General features: G+C 45.1%; 1 protein-coding gene across 4 annotated transcripts in view; it reads left to right on the top strand.

Moving 5' to 3' along the window:
- Positions 1–17,070, top strand: part of LOC115299071 (transmembrane protein 56-like) — a 93,984-nt gene that overhangs the window by 28,320 nt on the left and 48,594 nt on the right. Inside the window, exon 1 of one of the 4 annotated variants that reach the window (XM_029948366.1) lies at positions 602–627. The exons of 2 other annotated variants lie outside the window; for them this stretch is intronic. Coding sequence is in view for 1 of the 2 variants with exons in the window: in XM_029948364.1 (XP_029804224.1) it covers positions 16,794–16,863 (70 nt within the window). In the remaining variant the exon portion in view is untranslated. Of the gene's footprint in view, positions 1–601; positions 628–16,785; positions 16,864–17,070 lie in introns of those variants that run through there. One more of the 4 variants, XM_029948364.1, reaches the window with a different exon arrangement.

Raw genomic sequence — 17,070 nt, 5'->3', positions numbered from 1 at the left:
TGTGTGTGTGTTAAAAGAGATACTGCTGTCTGGGCTCATGGTATACAGGCTGGAACGCAGCTTCATCTTTGTGGAGCCAGTGAAGGTAATATGACAGAATGCCAGTTTCCTTTTTAAGTGTGAAGTAGAGATTTTTCCCCCCGTGTTAATATTTTCCTTAAATTGTAAGGTTGAAACGAAATTAGACGAGTGGACTCCTGCCATGCTAGAAAATCGGAAAGAGTGGCTTGAGGAGTGGTGGGCTCTGGATGACTTGCCCCCCCCCCCCATTATCAGATGGTCTGGAGAATATATTGTGAGAGTGTCTCTTTCCTTCCTGCCCCTGCAACTGCTTTTGCTGCAATACCTCCCTCCAGCGTTGGAATCCTTGCTGTGTGATCTTGTATGAGTTTTAACGTGCTGGAGCTGGACACCTGGCATCCAGCTGCTTAGTGGTCATAATCGTTTACGTTGTGAGCTTTGTATTTCTATACCTTTCACCCTAAGCCATCTTGACCTTGTTGGAAAGCATACTTAATGGCTCTTTGTAATTACAGCTGTGTTTGACTTGGAGGTGCCTAGGAATGGTATTGGCCAAGAAGCTGAAGGGTAACCCAAAGAAGCTGGGTCTTCTCAAAGACTCTCGGGGTATGGATGCAAGCGTTGACTTATCTTTTCTTTCCTTTTCTGAAATCTCCATTGGAGGGAGATTGATTTGATTACCAAGGGAGAAGGAGGCCTTGGGAGCAGGGAGCAATCAGAAATCTAACTCAGAGCTAGACTGGTTAAGAGCATTCCCAGCCATGGGAGTGGGGAGGAGGAAGTCGGGAGGGAGGTCCTAAACCAGAGAGGTCGTAAAGGAGCCTTGGAATCCCAGCTGGGAAGAGGGAGGGGGCTGGGCTACAGAAAGGGGGTACTGGAGCTTCAAGGCAAATTCTGGAATGTGCCCTAGGTGTGACCTTCCCTTCTCTCCTTTCCTTCAGAGAGTGTTCCTGGCCCTTCTGAGTCTAGTGCGGCCCTCTCCTCCCCTGGAGCTCTAAAAGAGGCCCCCAGCGTTTATGTGTCTCCCTCCTAGCTGGCCTTCTAAGTAGGAGAGGAAGCTGAGCAGGTTTCATAAGAAACCTTCAGACCTCCATGTCCCCCCGCCCCCTTCTTCTCAGATCAGTGCCCCATATCCTACACATTAAGGCTTCATTTAGCTTTGCTATCTCTTGGAAGGTTAAAAGCTAGGGTAGTCATTTTGGCAGAAAAAAGTAAACTGAACAGTGTCGGGAAGATACAGAAAACTAGTTTTTTTCTGTGGAGGAAGATAATGAATTAATTGTCTGGGCGAGAACTGTGGGCGGCTGGACAAGGGAGGGCAGGAGCGGGTGGTGGAACTGTGCCGGACAGCTTGTGCCCTCGTCCTTGAGAGGAGAAGGATGCCGCCACCCGCGTGGAGCCACCTTGCTGTGCTCTCCCTCCTTCCATTTGCCTTGCGAGTGGAAGAAGATAGCAGTATGGAGGTGGAGAAACCATCTGTTCTCAAGGATGGGAACCAGACTCTAACTCACCATCCGAGATGAGCTGTATTCACCTGGCATTGCTGTCAGACGCGAAACATGTGACACCGGAGAACGCATTACGTCAGGAAAGCAGGGTCATTTTGTAGGAAAATCTAAGGGATTGTGAGAGTGACTTTGGTGGTATTTTTTGCTGGAGATGAAAGGTGGCACACAAAGCAATGGAGTCCTACTGCTCTGAGGTTTGTTATTCATAGGGAGACAGTTGGATGTTCTGCAAGCAGATCCCAGACCTGAAAAGAAGGCAGGAATAGCAAAGGATTTTTTTTTTTTTTTTTTTTTTTTTTGCTTAGAACATTGGTCTGTTCAAGGAGAAGGCAATCCTGTGGATACATGAGAAGGAGCTTGTGAATCATTGTAAAAGGCCAAGGTTTGTGAAAACAGCGGGTAAAGAAGACAGCTGGAAGTCAGTTCAGAGCCGGAGCCAGCGTGAGGAAGAGAGTTGCTGAGCAGTGGCAGGATAGCAAGGGGGGAGTCTGACTAGAGGGACAAAGGCTTGTCTAAAGCAGTATTTCAAACGTTTTTGGATGACGACACGGTACAGAATGGGTTTTGCATTGCAACCCAGGACAGAAGTAAGTATGTGTGAGTCTGCAACTCGTTTTATGAAACAACATGCACACTTTTGTGTACTGCATTCTGGTTTCTGTTCCTACTCAGTGTTCTGAACGCCTCATCGTCTGTTAGTGGATCAGAGTCCACTGTTTAGAAACCATTTGCCTAATGGATGGATAAGCAGGGCATTTGGGTTGGAGATGCTGGAGGAGGTGGAGGGGAGCATGGGAGTTGATTAGGGAAATCCGGACACCTGTTGGTGGGAAGGCAGGCCTGTGGGAGCTCGTCTGGGGTGCTCACGCCTGCAGGACTCACATTAGGGAAGGCAGCTGGATGGACAGGTGCAAAAGCGGCCTTCCTACCAATTGTGTCCACTTCAGAGTAAAATGGTTTTGAGGGAGAAGGAAGTACGCAAGGAGTAAACTTGGATTTGACAACCGTATCTTTAAAGCAGATTTTTCTCTGTAGGTGAAGGGGGTCCCGAACAAATGGGCCAGTGGGTTTAGGCCACGTCTACTTTCGTCAGCTGGTAGGGAGCAGAGGGGCTCATAGTGCAGAGTGTAGGTTCATATCATCCCTTACAGCTTTGAGAAATTCTATAGCAGATGGGGATGGAATGTGTTGTTTCCAGAACCCCATGTGCTGACCAAACTCATTAGGTTATTAGCCGCTTGCTTCACAGGGAAATGGAAAAGTATCCTCATCACCTTGTGTAAAAGGGTTAGATTATCAGAGCTTTTTTAGACCTCTTAGTTCAAGGTCTACAGTCAAACTGGAATCATCATTCATAGGCTTTGGGATTGCGAAAACAGCTTCTTCGAGAAATAGGTGAGGCAGCATGCGGTGTCCTTAGGCCATTTTCTAGTATCTGTGGCCTGGAGTTAATGAAGGGCAGAGGTTATCTGCCTGCGTTGATCACCTTTCATAACAATTACCATCTGACTCCACCTGACACAGTCACCCGTGGGCAAGTACAATGGAGCACAGAAGAGAACGTGCACGGGGGTCAGGGTTCACTCTGGTTGCCTCCTTATTTGTTTGTTTTTATCATCCGTATTCTGACCTAGACGGAGCCTCCCTTTGACTCATCCTTGCTTTGTTTGAGTTTCTTAACCTCAGTTGATGTGTTTTCAGTGTGTGGCTTTACTTCTCAGCTGTCTGGTGTGTGTATATATATATATATATATAATGTTTTCTCTGCTGTTACCTCTGAGCTCTGGACTTAACAGGTGTCCACCTGACTATTCCCATAGAGTCCCCTGTATGGATTCTGGCCTGTGCTGTGTTGGTCACCACCATATCCTGCCGTGGCCATCCTAGAAATAACTGTACATCGATGGGTTTATACATTGATTTTGACTTATTTAATTTTTACATGTTGGGGGCATAGAGAATCTGTCTTGGTCAAATTAATTTAAGTACCTTCTTCAAATAGGCTTAAAAATACCTTGCAAAATTACATTTTGAAGACCTAGAAAACTTCTGTTTGGTATTATTTACTTGGTGCAATGGGGGAAGACGGAATTTTCATTCGAGGTGAAAAATTTAGAACAATTAACCCCCCCACCTCCTCTACAAAGTGTTAACATTATAGGGACCTAATTCCCTAACATAGTCTTGCTCAGTTAACACGTTTTACTCTAATATGTACACAAACATTGAGACAATTAAGAATTTAAATGTTTTCTAATTTATTACCTGCTCTTTAGGGACTTATAAAGACCAGCTGTATTCTGATTGAGAAAGATTTGTTGCCCTTTCATATTTTGAAAACCTGTATGAATGTCACTAAACAGACCAATTTCCTACCCACTCAGTGGAGCAGTCCGGGGTGGGCTAAAGGCAGTGAGGCTGGGAGACCAAGTCGCCCACCTGCGGGGCCTGGCCGCCTGGACCAAGGGCAGCCTGTTGGGATGATCCGAGCTTGGCACCCCCAACCAAACTCTTGAGACATTCGACATCTTGAGGACTGGAGACTGCTTGGTAACCTCAAGTCGCTAAAGGTTTTCTGCACCGTTGTTTCTAAAAGACAAAAGTGAAACTTCTCGTTAAGAACAACAACAAAAAAACCTAAAAACCATTAAAACAACCAATACTGAAGAGAATGGCAGTTCACATTTTCCCCTTTCTCCAGCTCCTGTCTCCCCTGGTTTTACTCCCAAACACAGCCAGGTAGCAGTTTGGGGGAATAGCCATTCTTCTCTACAGATACCAAATTAACCCAGTTAGGTATTTGTGAAAAACGTGTTATTTCATAGCCTGCTCCTCCCGCCCCCGCCCCCCCCCCCCAGTGTGTGATGGGTAACCGCCCTTCTGTGTTGTTCCTTTGAACGTCTGCATAACCTGTAATAGTGCGGCTGCACCAGTGTAGTCATTTCCCTATCATTGCACCGTAGGGTTGCTTCTACTGCTGCAGTAAACACCTTCTACATGCATCCTTTGACACATATGTGCTTTTGTTTTGAGGACAAAAGAGAAATCATCAGTATACTGCTCATTTTATAATCTAGTTAACACAGTGCTCTCAGAAGTTACATATTCTACCACTTAGTTCATTCAGCAGTAAAAGTATAGCACTAGACACGTAATGGGGTGGGACAGCCCTTGCTTCCAAGAGCTCACCATCTGGAGTGGGGGGGCTAGGCATAGACACCGATTATAATACTTTTAGTTTGATTTGTACCCTACCTTATTCCAAGAGCGAGCTGGGATGGCTTACAAAGATCCATGTTATATGGTATATGTCATGGTATGTCATGTTATGACATGACAAGATGCAGTTAAGTCTGGGATGAGAAAGAAAAGTAAGCCAAAAGAAAATAAGAGGGAGTTATGAGCGAGGTTGGTAAGTGTACCTTCAGGTTCCGGCTTTTCAGCAGCCTAAGAGAAGAGGCAAACAGCCCACAACAAGATTTAAGGTGTCCAGAACAGAAACCAAATAGGAGAAGTCCATCTATTCCTGATTCTAGGAGGTGAGAGAAACTTCCCCTTTGGATTTTCAGCAAGAAAACCCTGCATTTGCAGTGGCCAGCCTCCTCAATAGCATCTGCAGTGTTGTACAGTAAAACCTAGTGACCTGGCTCCCAGATGCATTTCATGCCATGTTCCTCCTTGCCGGCCAAGGGTAACGTGCTTTGGGACTCCTCAGTAAAAGTCATTAGGGTGAGGGGGAAGTTCATGGGTTTAATCCAGAGAGAGCTTTGAGAGTACTGATGAAAACAGCAATCTGATATTATTCTTAGACAATGTTTTCTACAAGGTGGTACAGGATATATAACTTCAGTGGAATCTCTGTGAGGAGGACCCACTTGCCTAAGATTACTAGGCTTGCAACTTACAAAGCGGGAAGTGAGGATGTTTATTTATTGTTAAAGTTTTTGCTTAAATTCCAGTTGATGTACAGTGTAGTATTCATTTCAGGCGTACAATTCAGTGATTGAGCACGTCTGTGCATCACCCGGTGCTCATCATCAGTGCACTCCTCTGTCCCATCACCCCTGCCCCTCACCCACCTCCAAGAAGTGAGGATTATGTTTAAATGGCATTAACGTATTGGAACTATAACAATGAACAATATATTTTCCTCTTAAAAACCCACGTGCACAAGTCTGCAGTTGGTCCATGCAGGAAGGACGGTTCGTGTTCACACCTTGCGGAGCTCCACCAGTGAGAAGAGCTCAGAGCCACCGTTCCAGGCATCCTGGGAGCATCCCCAAGCTTTCCGTTCTTCCCAGGTGGTAGCATGGCAGAGCGTTAGCAGGGCCCAGACATCTACCGGATGGAGTGTGACTCTCATGAGCACCTGGGTCGTGTTTCCATGACCACATTCACTTAAGGCTTGCCTCCGAGCACTGTCCCAGGACAGTTCTTTATTACCAAGTCTATAGGTCAAGCCGAGGTCCTTTACTAGGACTTACCCTGAGTTTAAACGTGAGGTTTATATGTCACTAAAGGAAGTGTGTACCTTGAGGCCACCCAGCGCTACATTCGATTGATTTGCACATCTCCTCTTAGCCTGTGAAGTAATTCTGGGAACTGTGTCCCTGTGTTCAGATTTTCTTGGCTACCTGATTGTTAATCCAGATATCGAATCAGGCTGTTAAATACCACGTGTACTGGGAAATGGTGCTTTTGGCAAAGGCAATCTTTGGGAAGATGTCAGAAGAGAAACTGCTCTCAAAATTCAGTTGGTTGACCTTAAGGACCAGCATGAGAGTTCTAGAGAATTTAGAAACTCCTTGGCTCTTCTCATTTAAGCCACTACATCCCCCAATCAGCTTGGAGGTGAATACAAGCTGTGGGGGCTCTAGGCCAAAGGTAAAACAGAGAGGGAAATGATCTCAGTGCTTCAGATACCAAATATCTATTGCTCTGTGACTTGGTAACATTTGACAGATGGGTGTAACATTGATTTCTTGGCTAGGAAAAGGTGGTTATAATAAGTGCAGTCCTTTATTGAGTTTTGGTGTATTCATGAATAATCACCCCAAACCTAGTGGTTTTCAACAGTGATTTCTTCTCTGTCCTGATTCCCTGGGTGGCCGGACAGTTACCTGGCCGCTTGTGGGTGAACTCATACGGTTGCGTTCAGCCGGAGGGTCTGCTGGGCTGGAAGATGGAAGCATGCTTCCCAGTGTGGCTGGGAATTGGTATCGAGTGTTATCTGGCAGCTGGACGGCTCGGTTCTCCAGGGGGTCTCACGCTCCAGGAGACTAGACTGTGTCTACATGGCAGGTTTAGGGCAATGCTCAGAGAGTAAAAGGCAGATGCTGCAAGGTCTTTTGAGGCCTGCCTAGACTCCAGAGCCCTCACAGCCTCTCTTCTACCAACTGTTTGTCAGCAGGTGACAAGGCCAGCCCAGATTCATGGGGGCAGAGACCTAGACTCCACTCTGGGTGACAGGAGCGGCAATGCCACACTCCCCAGGAATTCTCACAAGTGGCTACGTGTGCCGAGCACTGTGCCAGGTGCATTTAATCCATCTCACTTAAGCCAGGTCACCCTCTTGCAATGTAGGCATTCTTAGTCCCTTTCATCGGACGTGCAAGTCAGAAAGGTCCTGTTCTTCTTGCCTGTGGCAACTTGGTAAGTCCTAGGACTAGGATTTGATTCTAGGTCTCTCTTGAACGAACGAAATGCATTTTAAGACTCAACAGGTGGGAGAGATTTGCTCAGCTGTTCTTCAGCTCCCCCAGCCCAGTGCAGAGTGTCTCTGGTTCCTGGGTAGAGCAGGCGAACAGAGAGAGACCCAGAGGGCAGGCGGGCTTTGTCCCACCTCAGCTGCTTCCTTACTTCCCAGGGACTCTGTCAGAGGTAATTGGACCAACAATTTGAAGGTGAGGTGGACCTCCCTCTCTCCTTAGGTTCTGATTTCCCAGCTTGCTCAGCAGTGCTTCCTTTAGAAAAGGAACAGAACGTATTTGGAAAAATCTTGCTCTGTCCAGCTTTTCCTTGATTTCACAGTGTTGGCAGAATGCCAAGTGATATCCCAAGCCAAGAAGCTCCCTTCCAGGAAGGGAATTGCAGGGAAATCAGGAAAAGTTGGGTAAAGGTTTGCTGCAGAGCCCCATTCCTCTTCCTGAGACACCAGGTGACGTGACGCCGTGCTAACCTGAGGCTTGGAGAGTGTGTCGTATTTGAAATGTTGATTTCCTCAAAGACGAGCCCTCAAATTGTACGTATATTCAACCCCTTGTTATTTGTGCCAAGTATTTGTGTGATCTTCCAGTTATAGGTTTAAGGTGTCCTGGCTTACCCAAAATCTAATGGCTGCCATTGGAGCTCTTAAGTTTGAAAAACAAAAACTTCTTTATAATAAAGTTTTAAGTGGGGTGAGATGCTAGGAAACTTACCAAGTAAATAAAATGTGCCATCTGTACTCTCAGGCTTAAGTCCCTAGAAAAGGAACTGAATTTCTAAGAGTAGAATTCTATGGTGGATTGGGGGCTGGGAACCAGCGTAGTAGAAAGGAGAGCTGGGGAAGGTGGCCTTTTTTCCATTGTCACTCCCTTACCCTTCTTGTTAGACACTGTAAAATCAAATCCCATATCAGAGAGTCAGTGCAAAATGAAATTTAAAAAATGTAAGTAATACAAAAAACTTAAACAGTTGACACAATATAGATCAACTGTATTAGATTATATTTTATTTAAAGTTAGTAGCCAGAACATGTAAAAAGTATAAAGGAACATAAGTTAGGAAAACCAGAATAAACGTTCTATTAAAATTCTAATTGAAAATACCTATAATAGGGGCACCTGGATGGCTCATTGGTTAAGCTTCTGACTCTTGATCTCAGTTTAGGTCTTGAGCTCAAGGCTGTGAGTTCCGGCCCTGCATTGTGCTCTGTGCTGGGCACAAAGCCTCCTTAAAAAACAAAACCAAACTGAAACAAAAAGTCCTGTAATAGAAGGAAGACCTGATCAAGTGCTGTGGGAACAGGAGAGAAATTATTTCTTGAAGAGCATGAATTCTTAGGGAGGAGTTAAGGAGATGAAATACCCGCTTGTCCTTGCCATGGCAAAATGCCTTGAGGCACCTGGGTGGCTCAGTGGGTTAAGTGTCTGACTTCAGCTCAGGACATGATCTCATGGTCCATGAGTTTGAGCCCCACATCAGGCTCTGTGCTGACAGCTCAGAGCCTGGAGCCTGCTTCAGATTCTGTGTCTCCCTCTCTCTCTGCCCCTGTCCTGCTTACACTTTGTCTCTCTCTGTGTCTCAAAAATGAATAAATGTTTTAAAAAAAATGTCTTGGTCGGGACTCAGGGCTGAATGAAAAAATATCAACCTCCCAACCCCTACCGATAACCAAACTTTAAAAAGAAGACTACAGAATCTTCTTGACTGGTTTGAATAAGAACACCTACAGAGAAAGTACTGTATGAGCACACGTGAGAGGGGCAGGGAGAAGCTCTGAGATGTGAAAATCTGAAAAACAGAGGGATCAGAGAAAGATCTAGAAGGCAGTTAGCAGAAGGAGACAGCTAAAAGGGGAATCTTGGACTAAAGAGATTTGTAGCAATAGGAATTAGCTATTACAACAGTTCTCCGAGTTGTAACAGGATGGGGCCACCCCACAGCCCGAGTTGGGGAGTCTCTTGCATAGAGCCGGTTTGGGGAACAGAATATTAGCCTCCCTCCTGCTAGTACATCCTGCTGTTGGATAGGATGGCGGGGGACATAAAGGCCAGTTAGAAATGTATGAATATTTAACCTTAAATATTAAAATTTTTGTTATCATTAAGACGATCTCTAATCCAAAAGAAATTATTTCAGGGAGGTGTCCAGTCCCAGGGGTGTAGCAGGGAGAGTTGAACAATTTCTCTTTAATCTGAATTCTGTTATGTGCTCTTGGAAGAAAAAGGATTGAAGGAATGGGAAAAGTATAAAAGATCCCTTATGCAAAGTTTAGTATCTTAAGTGACAGGGAGGAACCACAGAGAATGCTTTTCTTATCCTCATGGATAGTTCCTTGTTAAATCTTAAGTAACATCATGTATCTGAGAAAGGGAGCACAATTTAATCATATTAATATAGGGTTCCTTAGTCCTTTCTGGTTTAGTCTTCATTTTCTTCCCATTGCTTCTGTTTAAAAAGCAGTACCATGAATACTGGAGGATTTATGGAAGTTAGGTTGATTTTTTTTTTTTTTTAATGCAGCTGACTTCTGGTAGACTTTCACACTAATGCTGATGGTACTTGAACTTGATACTCAGAAAATGAGAGGAGGTGGAATGTTTCTGCACATAGTTTTCCTAACTTTGTTTCATACAGCTTTCAGTGCAGAATTAAAATAACAGTAATGACAATAAAAAACAAAAAGTGTAATTGTATTTAGTTGAGAGCTTTGTACATATTTGATTAGGTGTTTATTTTTACAAGAATAAAAAGACAAAAGTGGGTAGTGTGATAGTTATTCTTTACTACGTGGGGGGTGTTATTGTCTCTGTTAATTACTAACATTTCCTGAACATTTAGACAGATAATCATTTGCCCATATGTAAAGGTAAACAGAAACCAGGATGAATGGGTAAGGTGCAGGTACAGCTTTTTTGAAAGGGTTTTTGTTTGGTTTGGTAAACGTCTCATCTTCTGCAGTCATGTGTTCATTTATAAATGGTTTATAGTTTGCAAGCAGAGACTTTTAAAACAGTTTCACATGTTCGGCTTACTGACATGGTAGATAAATCAGGATGTATTTCTGTAGTTGACAAAAGTATGAAAATACAGTACAGATTATAATTATTATGAAACCTTTGAACACAGTATTTGTTATAAGGAATTTGGGATAGACAATCCATATGTGCTACTGCCGTGACCTAAATGTTTGTGTCCCCCTCCCCAGCCTGCAGATTTATTTGTTGAAATCCTACCCCCCAAGAGGTGGTAGTATTGGCAGTCGAGGGGCCTTCAGGAAGTGATTAGGCCGTGAGGGTGGAGCCCTCCTTAATGGCGTTAGTGCTCTTGTAAGACACCCCACTGAGCCACCTTGCCCCTTCGGCCAGGGGAAGTCTGTGACCCGGGAGAGGGCCCTCACCAAACCATGCTGGTACCCTGATCTCAAACTTCCAGCCTCCGGAACCGTAGGCAATACTAAATTTCTGATGTTTATTAAGTCACCCAGTCTGTGGTATTTTGTTACAGCTGTGCAAATGGACTAAACACTTACTCAGTAGTAGGTCAGTTTATCATGTTGATCAGTACCTTTTGCTCTTAGACATTTGAGGTGAGAATCCTTTTGAAGGAAATATGTTTTCATGTTATAATACAAGGTTTTCCTGGTATTCTGACTACACTGTAAAACGAGGGACCTGTTGCTGATGAAATACCAGCAGAACGGAAAGCACGTATAAGGAGATGAATGTCTTTTATTGTCATTTTACTTAATAGACACTTATTGAGCACATGCTATATGGCAGGCCTGTGTTAGGTACAGGGATGCAGTGGTGAGGGGGAAAATGTTCATGTTTCCCACCTTTATGGGGCTCACACTTCCCCGAGGGAAGGAGACATTCATTGACATTGCAGCTATATCTGACAAAAACACATACCCTATGATCTCACTCATGTGGAATCTAAAAGAACAGATTAACATACAAGCAAACACATAGAATCAGACCTATAAATACAGAGAACAATCTGATGGTTGCCAGAGGGGAGGGTGGTGGGGGTTAGGCAAAATGAGTAAAGGGGAGAGGGAGATACAGGAATGAATGTCACAGGGATGGAAGGCACAGCGTGGGGAACAGTCAGTTGTAGTGCAGTAGTGTTGTATGGTGACAGATGGTCGCTACGCTTGTGGTGAGCGTGCTGAAACATACAGAGTTGTTGAAGTGCTGTGTTGGGCACCTGAAACTGAGATAACATTGTCACCTACACTCAAATTAAAAAAAAATTTTTTTTTAAATTCCAGCTGTAAAGGGGAGGACCTTGGTACTGTGAGAGCAGCTAACGGGAGGGGGCTGACCTGGTGCTGGAGCTTGGAGAGGTTTCTCTGAGGAAATGAGGGCTGACCTGAGAGCTGAAGAAGTTTGAGAGTTAACTTGGGAGTAGGGGCAGGGTCAGGGGTGGGGGGTAGGTTCTGCAAAGGATTTTTAGAGGCAGGGAATGCGGCATCTTTAAGGAACAGAAAGGTCACATTAGCTGGATTGCAGCAAGCGAGGGCAGCCAATCAGGCTGGAGGAAGTAGGATCCTCATAAGAGCACCGGGAGATCATTGAGAGTTTAAGTTGGATGTAGGTGAGGAGGTGACTTAATCAGAGGCAGCTTTTTAGTGAGGATTCCCCTGGAGTCCTCTAGTCTGTTTGGAGGCAGTCTGTCGGTTTAGAGACACTCCAGAGATGTGATGGCATAGCTAGAGAAAAATGGGTGACTTGAAAAACAGTCTAAGAAGTGAAATCCATAGGATTTGGTGGGTTGATTATGAGACGTATAGTAGGAAGGTGCAAAAAGTTATAAATTATTAAGGATGGCTCCTAGGTTCCAGATGTGCAGCGATACCATTCACCGGGCTGGAGAACCTGGAGGAGGACCGAGTTCAGGGGTCAGGTCATGAGCTTGGTTTGAAATGCCTCTGACATGCTGCTATGTGGTACTGACTAGTAGGTAGTTAGATGTACACGTTAGGAGCTCAGAGGAGAGATCTGGGATGGATACTTAAACTTGAGATCTTTCTGCACATAAATGGTTACTCATGTCATGGGTACAGGTGAAATCACATAGGAAATAAGTAGAAGAAGGTCTGGGATTGAGCCTTAGGGAATTCAGTTATTTAGTGGCTGGGTGGAGGACGGAGTAAGGTGTTATGGAAGCTCAGTGAACAAAGCATCACAAGGAGAGAGTGGTCAGTAGTGTTGGATGTTTCTTGAGACTTCAGGTAACAGGAAGGGCACATGTAGGAGTTACTGTTGACCTTAGCGATCCCTATTTCAGGAAAGTGATGAAGTTGGGGACAAGAACAGAATGTGCTGAGAAGCGGGAGAGATGAGAAATGAGGGAAGTATGGATACACCTTTCTAGAACTGTGTCCTTAAAGGGAGTAACAGGAGTGGGAGAGAGGGCAAGAGGGAAAAAAAAAACTGTTGGATTAAAGAAGAGGTGGTAGATTTGATTTTTGCTTTTACTGAGAGCTTGAGCCTGTTTAAAAGATCCAGTTGCAGAGATGAAAAGGGTCATGGGGAGCAGAAGACTCCCAAGGCAGCCAAGAAGGATGGATTCAAAGTTCGTGGGTTAGGGAGGTTGCTCTGAAGGACAGATGGGTGAAGGTGCAGGTAGTTTGTGTGGTTGGTAGTGCAGTCGTGGTTTCATATGTTGGCTTGTGTGTGTGTGAAGTTGGATGGGAGTTATCTGCTGAGAATGGGGGTGGATGGTTAGAGGTTTGAAAAGTAGGGTGATTTGGACAATCGTTTGTGGAATTTGAAAGAATTGGTTGGCCCGGCCAGTGCGTGGGAGCCTGGTGTGGTGTTGAGGGTTGTTTGATCTCTCTGTCATTTCTCCCTCACCAGCCTCCACCTCTGCAGGTATGTGACATTTCCCAACAGTGCTTTGATTGTTTAGGGCTCATCACTGAGTAAATAGTTGAGCAGCTCTGGGGTTGGAGTTTTGCCAGCTCTTAACAGTGGAAAAGGAATGTAGGGTGTTAGAGTATTACTGAAATGAGGGGCTCTAGGATCTAAGCTGATTAAAGAGGGAAGGAAAATGGAGGAAAGGGCTAATGCATTGGGAACAGCCGAGAGGTCAAGTGGACTTGAGTGTTGTAATACTGAGCTCACCTGAAGGATGGGTCAGCAGGGGAATACTTGAAATGCTGTTTTGGGGGCAGATAAACAATGAGTTAAGGGAGCGTAAAGATCCCGGATTGGTGAAGGTGGCATGGGAGGCGTGCCATTTCAGCTGAAGAAAGGACTGAGTTGTTAATGAAATCTGGCCTCCTACATAGTAAGAATCACTTAGGATGGTTGGTATCAGGGCAGGAAGAGATCCATGAACTGAGACCAGAGTCCCTGAATGGAAGGAAATGTTCAGGAGGTCAGAATACAGCACTGAGAAGGGGGCAGCGGTGGTATTACTGAATAGCAGGACCAAAACACTCTGGGTGTTTCTGGGGAGCAGAGGATGGAGAATTAGGGCCTGAAGGAGACCATGAGGAGCAAAGAGATGATATAGGGTGGCCTCCTGACTCTGAATTGTGGGAGACTAAGCATCTTCCTGAGAGGGGGCTGCGGGGGAAGAGGGGTGTCTTCAGAGCACATGGGGGAGAGGCAGGGGCTATGGGTGGGGAGCAGCTTAGTGACGGGTTTGAGAGGTGGAGGGAGAGAGGGAGTGGGTCAGGTGACTGCCGGGAAGGAACTTTGGAGCATGACAGAGGTAGTCCTGTGTAGGGGACAGATTTCTGCAGTGGGGTCTGCCTGCATGTGTGCGTGTTGACTAATGTAAACAGGGATGAATCAGGGGCGTAGGGCTAGTGGTCAGACAGTGGTCTTGTCCTTGGCTGGAGCCGTAACAGACCCAGAAACTGCACGCCGGCTTGCTGCCGGGGATGGATGACGGTGGAAGCAGAAACGTACTGCGTGTGCGCCGAATGCCGAGTTCGGTTCTAAGTATCCAACACGCATGTGGTTTATGCCTATGACGGCCGTACCAAGTTAGGACTGCTGTCACCTCCATTTTGCAGGAAACCGAGGTTCAGATAAGGCAAATTTAGAAATCTGTCCCGGGTCACCCAGCAAGCAGTGGAATAAGGTTCAATCCCAAGACTGCGACTGAGCCTGTCCCACCATGTTCTGTGTAGTTAATATTCTCCTACAGATGTTGTTGTGATTTTGTAACAACCTAAATGATAGGCTGTCAGAAGCTTATGTAGTATTTAATACAAAATTGTCTCTTTAGATACCAAAGTGCAGTTTAGTCCTAGAATCCCAGAATCTTTCTTTGAGAGCTCTCTGGAGGCTAGACTCAGTCTTACCCTCCTGACCTCCTTTTACCTCTTCGTGATGGATGCTCAGGCACTTCTAAGATGTTAGAAGGTTCTTCCTTGAATTAAGTTGAACTCCTCCGTCCCTATAATTTTTACCATTTGTGCCATTTTGAGTAATGCAGAATAAATTCCATCTTTTACTTTTCTACATGACAGTGAAGTCGTTTGAAGGATGATTTTGAGTTCTAAGTAATCCTTTTCCCAATGGTTTGTGATTAATTCAGAGTAAAGTGGGACTGGTAAGAGTCTTGATCCAGAGGTATACTTTTATGTCAACTACATGAGCCTGAAGTTTGTTTTTTGTTATTAGTGTCTTCATTACATTATTCTTTCTCATAGTTTTGTGTATCTTCAAATGCTGAAGCTCCAGCTCTGTGTGTGTGTGTGTGTGTGTGTGTGTGTGTGTGTGTGTGTGAGAGAGAGAGAGAGAGAGAGAGAGAGAGAGAGAGAGAGAGAGAGAGACAGAGAGACAGAGACAGGCAGAGAGGGGGAGAGAGAGAGAGAGAGAGAGAGAGAGAGAGAGAGAGATGTAGTCAATATATTAAGTCCTATACTTAGGTATTGCCTTTAGACAATTTATTTTTATTATGCTTTTCTTTCTGATTGAGACTCACTATTTCCGCTTATGAAGATACTTTAGAAACCTGATTCTGTTAATCCATTACATTAGCTGTCCTTCCCAGCTCTGTGTTAGGTGCAGATTGAGTATCAGATAAATATTTGTAAAAATGTTATAAGACCAGAAATAGAGACCCTTATAGGATAGCAGGACATATTTCTCATTTCAGCTCATTGATCCACATGCTTCTTCTAGTTTTTCAGGTAGCTCTGGATTTACCTAATTTTGTTTTCCAGCCACATTTCTTTGTATTATTCATAAAGCTTTCATGAGGAACTTTCAGAACTCTCCTGGAATCAAGTTATCCTTCATTTGGTATTCTTCATTCTGCCAGGATTTGGCAGTCATTTAATTGTGGGAATAAGGGACAGGAAGGGAACCAGAGTGACTGAGCTATTCTAGATTGGAAGATGGGAAAGTGTGGTGGATAGCACCATTCTCTGAGATCTGGAACCCTGGGGCAAGGACTGGTTTGGGATTAAGTTCAGCTTCAGTCATGTAGAGCCCCTGGGGCCTCCCAGATGCCCTTAAGGAGCCATCCAGAGGGAAGGTGACCATCCAGGACTGGCATGCTGGGGGATGGTGAGCTTCGGTTGCACACAACAGAAGCTGTGTTAAAGGTTTGGGCATACACACAGGCAGAGCCAATAGAGTGCAAAGAAGAGGTTCTGGGTTGGGGCAGGGGAGGTGGTAGACATTTCAGCAGGAGGGAGTTCATGCTCTACGGCCTCCAGTTTTTGGTAAAATAGGAAGGAAGCATATCTATTACATGAGAGAGAGAACTGAAGGTTTAAGTCCAGTGAGTGTATGGAATCAATGTGGGAAATAGGAAAGGGAACTCACGAAGGAGGGGGAAAAGGAGTGCTAAACACAAGGAAGCATTCTTCCCAGCTTCCCCCTTCCTTGCTGCCTTCTTAAAGACAACCGCAGGAGACCTTTTCCTCTTTGTTTTAACATTTTACCCACTGATCCCTACAGCAGTGGTTCATGTTGGGTCCGAATGGGAAGGAGTGCAGTTCTGTATGTGTCCGGAGGTGGCATACTTCCTAGGGAAGCGCTTGAATTACAAGGGAGTAACAAACATGGGAAATGAGAGTAATGTTGTGTTCCCAGGTCTGTAGTTGTAAACTCAGCTGGTGGAACTGAGTCCTGCACTTGAGCCTTAAAGGGTCTTGTCGGGACTTAAATAGAAGAGAAGATGTCCTGTTGGTTTGCACTATATACCTTCTGATACATCCTTACTGTTTATGTGTCCTCTCTGTTGGGTGTTTATTTCACGGAAATCAGGGAATACTCCCTTAGCACCTTGAGCTTGGCACTTTATGTGCTAGTCATCAGTTTCTTTGCTTCCCTACTGGCCTCTAAGCATGTCCCTTTTTGTTTTCGAGTCCTGGCACAGGGCTTGGCTGGTGGGCATGTGACAGATGTCCGATGAACTGTTGGTTGAAGCGAGGGGCGGAGTCAGTTTGGCTGTGCTATTTCCGGTGGCCCTGCCTCTGGGAGTCCTGCGGGAGAACGGTTCTTATAGGCCGATGGGGGAGAGGTGTACTTCAAACCTTCTCATGTTTTTCTTTTGCTAAGAAACCAGCTTGAATGGAAGTTTATGGAAACCGTCTTGGGAGAAAATGTTCAAACATCACTGCATCCAGGAGGCCGCTGGAAGAGTTTCTCTGGTGTGAATCGAGATGAGCTAATTACATCGTAAAGTTCATGTCTAGACACTCCCTTCTAAATTGTCACAGAAATATTTCCCACTTCTGTTCTGGCTGTTCGTTCCTAGCATAGAATCCCAGCCTTCTGCCAGCTCCTAGCCACACATAGAGGTGTATGAACCAGGTCTAATACTTCTTTGATTGTGTGGTCTTCTCCTCAGTAATCGC

This window comes from Suricata suricatta, chromosome 8 (genome assembly GCF_006229205.1).
Source record: "Suricata suricatta isolate VVHF042 chromosome 8, meerkat_22Aug2017_6uvM2_HiC, whole genome shotgun sequence".
NCBI lineage: Eukaryota > Metazoa > Chordata > Mammalia > Carnivora > Herpestidae > Suricata > Suricata suricatta.
This window is presented reverse-complemented; position numbering and strand designations above follow the sequence as displayed.